Below are 8,814 nucleotides of genomic sequence, written 5' to 3' on the forward strand. Positions count from 1 at the left end.
GCCATTTTTAAATGCTAATCCTCTAAGAGTCTAAGATTAGATAGCAGGGGGTTAGGATAGTTTCCTTTCCTTCCACAGGAGAACGGAGAGAATTAAGGGACTGGGGCAGGGCGAAATACCTTTTCATCCCTTCTTTTGGGCATGGTGACAAAGCCTTGGCTCTGTCTGAGTCATGTAGCTCACCTCGCCCAGGTCCTCCCAGTCAAGTGTGAACTACATTGTTCACAGCAGTGGCAGTTCACTTATCAACACTCAAACTAAAATGCTTCCATTCAGCCTCCAGAGTGCTTCCTATATTCCTAAAAGTCACGTCAGCTGATGTGGTCACCATAGTGACCCCCAATAAGGCACAGCAAGCTCCCTTTGTCTGGTTTGGAGCTTGCAGGCCTTGTTGGCAAGGAAACTAAAAGTCGGACCACAGCCTCTTACTCGCATAGTGGATGTAATGAATACGTCCCATTGTACAGACAAATTTGACTCTCGTTTTTGTTTGCCATATCCAGATATAGAACATGCATTCATTCTTGTTGACCCCCTTTCCCTTCAACACACACACACACACACGCACACGCGCGCGTGCACACACACACACACACACACACACACACACACACACACACACACACACACACACACACACACACACACACACACACACACACACACACACACGCGCACACACACAAACCTCATCGAATGACCTGCCATTCACGATTCAAACCGCCACCAAAGAAGACATGTTAAAAACACAAGGATTACACATGACTGTTTCAATATACTAGAGATGAGACCCCAACTGTGGTCTGTGTGTTAATTAGAAAGGCCTTTCTATTCGAATGCAAATAGAGGGTGATGTAGGTCTTTCTTATATCTTATGGGGCTGGTTTTAACAAGACCTTTGACATTACCATATAATGTATACTTGTATACTGAAATATTTTTGGTTATTCTCAAAATTGTGACTCTATCTCTCTCTCAAAATATTTGAATTTGAACATCAACACAAAAAAAACGACAATAATGGTGTGGCCTCACTGTCCAATATTTAGCTATCGATAACTTTAGGTGTGCAGTTGTGATAACGAGATAAACGAGATAACGTGATCCCAAGATCCCATTCACTTCCTGGTTAAAGTATTTGGGAAATTGCCTGTATCTCGGCTCCTGTGTTTGTACTGTATTTTTGGCAAGACATGTTATTTTCAACGGCGTTAACAAGCAAACGGAAGCACAGTGAAACCCTCCGTGATTAGCAACCATCAGGGGATCGATCATACTGGAGATAAATATTCTGTGACTACTTGAAAAGGAAGAAAATCGAAAAATCGCTGGCAGTCTGGGCTTTATTTATTTCTATATACTCTGGCAGTGAAAGAGTTAAGGCGCATGCCACATATGGACTCTGATGGGCTCTGATGTAGCCACACAGTGAGTTGCGGGTTCAATTCCAGAGCCCGATGGCCTTTGCTGCGTGTCTTTCCCTGTCTCTCTCTCCCTGATTCCTGTCACTCTTCACAGTACTAACAAATAAAGGCAAAAACGTTTCTGTTTTCATGATGTGATTGGTCTACTTTTATTTGGGCCATACAGACATAAATACAGACAAACCCTGTCCTAGATGGTTCAGCCATCAGCATAAAAATTACCTCCGGCTCCTTGGCCAATGCTATCCAGATATGAAATGTGTGTTAATGCCAGGTGTGAATGTGGATGTAGGGGACTCAAGGGAGGGCAGGATTCTGGAACAGGAACACAGAGATGAGGGGATAAAAAGTGGAAAGAAAGCAGATGAAATGAGAAGATTAGGAGAACAGGGAGGCACGGGACCGATTAATTAGTCTAACCAGAGTCTGCTGAAATAGAGCACGGGAGTAACAAAGTAATTGTCAGTAATTTGTCAGTAATTGACTAATTTGACTTAGGTACTATAGATGCAAAGGAGGCTTAAGAGTAGAACAGAGGGATCAGTGGGATCTTTGTAAGCTGGTCAAACAACCGAGGAAGAAGCTTTTAACTATATAACACATATTTCAACAATAAAAGATAATCAATAGAAGGTCCCTCTACAGAGGTAATTACATTTCAAGAATGGGTCATCTGTTGTTCATTCATCACTTGATCATTGTGTTTGATATCCAAAGGTAGAAATCAAGTGACCTGAGGTCTGAAACTGAGGTGAGGTTATTATGTCTTACTGGAGCACTCTCTCAAAAAGCATGCCTTCTCTCAACAGCAAGTGATCAACTCCACCTATCTGGTGCTCCAGGTCGAATAAAACACAACAACACAATCAACACTATTTGAGGATCAACAAAGACCTGTGAATGTACTGTTCAGCCCAGATGTATTGTTAAATCTAGTGCGCCCTCAGGGCTGAGCTATACGCTGTACCATTGTCAACTGTTGTGTGTGACACCACATCTCCAGCCACATGAGACGACATAGATCAGCACTGAAAACACTGGGACACGGCTCAAAACAAGACAGAGCCTTCAATCCTGTCCTCAGGAGATAGCTCAAGTTGCCTCATGCTTTCTGTCTCAGAGAGAAATGGTGTCAGCCTTCGTGGCAGAGACAGAGATTTCATCCCCAGAAGAGAAGGAAAACAAGTCAGCAAACAAAATGTCTCTTCTCCATCTGGTGCGTGCGTGCGTGCGTGCGTGCGTGCGTGCGTGTGTTGGGAGTACTTTCTTCAACCTGAAAAATATAAAGTTTCATGACATGTCTGCTCTTATGAGGCAACTTGACAACTGAGTGAATCTGTACTGCACTGGAGCTGCTTGGCATTCCAATCAAATGTTCCAGCAGTTGTTCAACAATAAAATATATAAATCACAATATCATCATCTTTGAGGGCCCCTGTCAGTTGAGAGTCTTCCTAATGAGGGAAAGGGAGTATTTTATGGTCCCCGGTCGAGTGGACCAGATTAAGCCTTTACAGCTTCATCCAGCTGATGGCAGTTCAAATGAGCTGTTGGGGGTTACGAGTCTTGCTCAGGCAAGACACAGTTTTTTCAAACTGAACCATCCGATTCCCAGACGGACTCTCTACAACTCAGCTATGGCTGCTCCTTTAGCTCCTACACTGTAAAATAAATAAAATAAAATAAAACGGTTCCGTTTGGTTAGTACAGTCTTGGAGCTATAATGGATCAATTACAAATGAGGATAGCATTGTGTACTGTATGTGCCTGGCACTGTACTGTTTCTATCTGTCTGTGTTTTTCACATCATGACAGAACAGCAGGGTGAGGTTTGGAGGTGCATGCTGGGGGGGAGCCCAGAGTGGAGGAAAAGTGGAGGAGGATGAACGGATGTGAACCCAGAGATGCACGCTCCGCTGACCATAACCATATGAAGATGCTTCACGTTGCCTTAGTAACCTAAGCATGCACCAACGTTGCCATAGCGATTCACACACACCTCTTCTCTCACCTCCACGCGATGCAGCCATGAGCCAGGAAAGTTGGACATCTCAAAGGAACGCATTCTCACACCTGTTGTGTGAAACGGGTGACGTGGTGGGTGGACAGGATGTGACCATCCATGCGTCACCCATTTGACACGACGGGACCTGTCCTGTTGCGTTGCGTGTTGATAAGGACGAATGATTTACTATTCCAAGCCTATCGGTATGCAACTCGAATGGCACTGAGTTGGCAGAATGGACACTACACCACCTGGCATGGCCACCTGCTAGGTTAACACCTCGCTCAGATATGCCTCACAGGGCTCAAGTCCACTTTCGACGGTGCACCCGTCTTGTTTTAAATGTTTTTTACCAGACGCAATCAACCTATTACGAGTTGGGAGTGAGAACGGCACTTCCGCATTCCATTGATCATCAATTCAACGGGCATCGATTCAATATATAGCCTAACCAATGCAAAGAGAACATTTCAATTCAGATTGTTACTTTATTGTGAAACACACTTATTCAGCAAAACATTTCAAATAAATTATGAATCAAATCGAATCATGATCTTACTGTGGCAAAATTTGTGATATCTGTAAATATTAGCATTTTTACCTGAAATATCGCATTGTGATGAAGCTTGTGATTTACACACCTTCTGTAGCAAGGTCTGGTGACGGTTAATGTTCACAAAGAATCATTATGGTACATCACCCATAACCAAGCTAACCAAGAAAACACAGAGACATGCACACACGACGACACGGGGCACTTTACACTTCCCCGGAATCTGTAACAGGCAACTGTTTTACTAACTTAAGGTACTTAGGATAAACAACCCCACATGTCAGAAGAGGAGGGGGGAGGGGAGGGGAGGATGAGATTAAAAAACAATTAGCGAGGAGATACTGTGGAGATTGATTGATTGATTGATTGAATACTTTGTTAGACAGAAATGCAAACAGCACGAGTACAGTCAAACACTTAGTCTAAAAGGATAACGCCAAAAGAGTCCTTGCGATCTTGTTTCCATTAGGGTCCTATGTATTCAATTCATCAACATAACAGATGATGACAGACGAGAAGAGAAGAGAGGACAAGTGAGATCTGATTCTCCACTTTGACCGTAAACTTCCTTGATTCCGAAAATTAACTTGTCCTACATGGAACTCTGGATGTGGGGTGAAATTGAGACATGCTTTTGGTATTTAGGACACCTTTGTGAAATGCATATTTAGGACATCTTAACAGGTGTGCATCTCGTGAAGAATCTGATGGAAGCAATAGAGCACCGAAGTCTGACGTAATTTACGCATCCTACCTGGGTCGCGTTTTTTCCCCCACATTCTGAATTCCCATAGAAGTGTTTAATATCGCGTCAAATAAGAAATGTGTTCCAAAAATAAACAAATGATCCCGGCGGTTTGACTCTTATGGATATGAAACATCAACTGACGGTGAGAAAACGATAATGTTACTTCCACCGAATTAGTAAAATCTTCACCAGAAATAGACTGTATCAAATATGAGTGACTTACTATCATAAACGATACAGAGACAGTTTGTTTATTTTTGGACCACAATTCTTATATGAACCGATTCTAAGATGACCCAATGTTATTCTCCATAGAGAAATTACTTTACGACCCAGGAGATGAACGAGTGACGTCGTCAGGACTTCTGTACTCTATTTCGGTTAATCATAGCCCTATATATTTCGTTATATGACAAATAGCGAAAATAGCCAATCACCGCCTGTCGAGCTGCTATTTTTGCTACTTTGGAAAGTTTTTGAGTTTTTTTTTTAACTCTCTGAATTTCTTTTTACATTTTTGAAAATGTATGAAAATCTTGACCAGTAATGACAAAACAGGGTCGCCAGTTTGAAAGTGATCAGCCTACGGCATATTTATTCTAGCTACCTTATGTGTTGTGAAATGTGAATGTATGTCTGTCTGTCCCGGGCATAGCTCGTGTGGCGTCTGACCAAACGACCACAAACCATATGACGGGTGTGCAGTGCTGAGTGGCACTGTCTGAGTGGCACTAGCAATAATATTTTGAGTGGCACTGGCTGAGTGTCTGTTCGCGGGCCCGCTTCCCTGATTGGCCAACCTGATCAGTTGGCTTCATTGATTGGCTGAGCTTTCTGTCACATTTGTAGTTGTACCGTTTTGCCACTATAAGTCGTCATACCACACGTACAACGATGACATCAGGTAAAGGCATGTACGGGTAGGCATGTACGTATATTTGACTTGTATCGTTCCCGACTTGCCAGAGTAGGCCGGTGCCCGGATAGGCTAGTGCCATACTGTTCCAGTATGTAAATATAGGCTATAGTACGCAATATGCCCTTAACTACAATGCATATGAAATAATCTGTCCACACAGCAATATCCATAGCGTTCAATTAACTGTGGGTACAAATGGAACCATGTGACAAGTCCATTCGGTTGTACACTCTCATAGTTAAATTAGCACTCAGGATTTTACAGTATATAGACGAAATGTTGTAACTGCCACAGATGAGGTGTTGTATAAGGTATTAGGCTTGCCTTTAAATAGACAGGTGTCTATCCCGCTGCCTACCTATTAGCTAACTGAGAGGTGTTGAGCTGGGTTAAGACATCAGGAAAGGATAGATGTATTGTAGGCGTTCCTGTATAGAAGAGCTCTCTCTGGCAGAACAGAATTTAACCACATAAGCCCTATATACTTCATCATATGAAAAATATGATGAAAATAGAGGCCGATCTACAAGCTCACAACATGTCTATGACGTGTTGTGAGCTTGTATGCTACTGGCTATTTTACCTATATATATATATATTTCTGCCAGGGCTAATGTGGTTAAATACCATTAATCTAATTGTCATGATGAATGGCCACTGAATAAAATAAAATAAAATAACAATATCAACACTCACTGCCTGTAATGATATCTAATCTTGCCCCATTATATTCTGTTCAGCTGGTGTCAATAATCAGAACGAGGCACTATTTATCATGATAACCATGTATTAACTAATGGAGAGCTTTAGACTCTCTGGGCTACAAAATAACTTGTATATTCCACAATCCAAAGCTGTGGACAAGTGAGCTAGGAAAGAGGAAAGAACAACACAAAATCCTGGGGAAATAACAGTTGGTGTATGTGAGCGTTGATATTAAATTGCATTTAAACACCTGTAGGCTATAAGAAATAAAAAACAAATTGGAGACATAGCTAGCTGAGATACTACCCCTTTTTGTTATACAGGTGACACCATTCAGACAAGCTACAACCTGTCTGAGGGCCTCACTTTTTCAAGGTATGACATGACTCAAGTTTAGAATGTTCATGACCTCAAACCCTGGGTATACACTCACCACATATCCACTAAACTGCTTCACAGCTAAACAGTTAAAGAAATCGCAACAACAAATTTGTGGAATGACTTTGATGTCATGAAAGAGAAAAACTCAACCACTGCTGTGCATCTGAATGGAGCTTAATTCTGACTCAAATCTACACAGCTCCCCTTGAAGGCAAGTTGCAATCATAAAAACATCAATCAACACGCAAAACTGCTGGGCAATAACAAAAATAAGCTAACTTTAGTTGCAAGGATATTTTAGAAGGCTAAAGCGAGCAATGTTGATTTAGCAAGCCTTAACAAGCCTCTTTTTGTAAAAAAGAAAAAAAAAAAAGAAAGAAAAAAAAGAACTCTGCTGGTAATAAAAATGAAATTAATCCAAATTTTAGCCTACATTGATGCTCACCAAAAATATCATTATAATAAGAAGAAGAATACTACTCTGATAACTGAGAATCAGTTATTTTCTGTGAGAAACGCGGTCATACGGCAAAGTATACATCGGCTTTAAAGCTCACTTCCATCCTCAGCAGAAACTAAAGCTATGGCGAAAATAGCAGATCTACAATTGTCGGTCTCCAATACCATACAAAGTATATACATTAAACACAATTGTCCGGCTGCTATGTGTCACTTCCACGCGGGTTAAATTAAATAATACCCTAAATGAAAGGCCATAGCACGTCCTCTGACTCGTTGACAACACTCTGAGGTAACCGGAAGACTCGCCCCAAAACATGCTCGCCCCCATTTTGTTCTTGTATTTGTTATTTTGTTTTACTGAGGATAAGGTTAGAAATACGTTTAAGGTTGGTGAGGTTAAGTTTAGGAATAAGGTTAGGTTTTGGCACCGTTCTATTGCGGTTACGTTTAGGAATAGGGCTAGGTTTAGGCATATAGTTTTACTGAGGTTACATTTAGGAATAAGGTTAGGTATTTTTTTGGCATAGTTTTACTGAGGTTACGTTTAGGAATACCAGCTGGAGATCATTCCGAGGTCGCCGGATTTGCCCCGGGGCGACTGTGTTTTGGGGCGAGCGTTTTGGTATTCCAATCTGGCTACAGACTGTACAGCGTAGCTACACGGCGGTAAACAACACGGCCTGACTTGATACAATGATGCACTGTTCCGTATTATGTTTTAATTGACTGATGTGATGGGGCGGGCGATCTAATGCGTGATAAATGGCTCATCATCATCCACAGTAAATAACGTTTTATAACAACGACTCAGAACAGGAGGACAGCATCATCATCATTAACAACTTACTCTGTGTGATCTTCTGTAAACCCAGTACATCCTCTGGAGTGATGATGGTGTTGGCGAGCAGTTCCTCCTCCGTGGTCGAGGGGACCCCCACCCCGGCCGAGTTGCAGCCTTTCTTCACTTTCATCTCCGACGTCTGGTTGTGGTGGTGGTGGTTCGGACCCGTGTCGCTGTTATTGATGGTTCTCCTGCTGCTGCCTGCTCCGGTATCTCCGCCGCCGCCACCGCAACTGCCTGGATTAATAGCGGCGGGCTTCTTAGCGCTGGATGATGATGGGTCTCTGCTGGTACAAGAATAGCTCATTCTCCGTCCCTCCTCCCCCTCCTAAACCCCGGCCTCAGAGATACACAACAGCCGCCTCCCTCCCTCCCTCACCGAAAGATGCACTGACTGTCTATTTATTATCAAGGGTGCTTCATTCAAATCCCATCTCCCCCCCTCTCTACGTCCTGGTCTCCGTATAGACAGACAGACCGTATAGCCTATATTGGAGGAGAGGCAGTGGGATTACAGTAAAAGGATGTGCGCATGTTTTGAGGGTCGGTCGGACAATTGTAGGAAAATAATATTCTACACTAGAGGACCGGCAGTTGGGGGAGGAGGGGGGTGGGGGGCAGCAGATGGTCGTGCTATTAAGGAGGGGGCGTGTTTGTGTTCACTAGAAGAACAGCAAAACGCTCGCCCCAAAATATAGTCGCCCCTGGGCAAATCCGGCGACCTCTACTCGAAACTACGGCTAAACGGTTCTACCGTGTTACGCTATATATGTAGT

General features: G+C 42.8%; 1 protein-coding gene across 1 annotated transcript in view; it reads right to left on the bottom strand.

The window, feature by feature from the left end:
- unc119a2 (unc-119 lipid binding chaperone a2) overlaps positions 1–8,346 on the bottom strand; it is a 22,033-nt gene extending 13,687 nt beyond the window's left edge. Inside the window, exon 1 of the mRNA XM_084075151.1 lies at positions 8,045–8,346. Within this exon, the coding sequence (XP_083931277.1) occupies positions 8,045–8,345 (301 nt within the window). The 5' untranslated portion in view covers position 8,346. The remainder of the gene's footprint in view (positions 1–8,044) is intronic.
- Positions 8,347–8,814: the final 468 nt, after the last annotated feature.

Source organism: Gymnoscopelus microlampas (assembly GCF_963454915.1).
Source record: "Gymnoscopelus microlampas genome assembly, chromosome: 12".
NCBI lineage: Eukaryota > Metazoa > Chordata > Actinopteri > Myctophiformes > Myctophidae > Gymnoscopelus > Gymnoscopelus microlampas.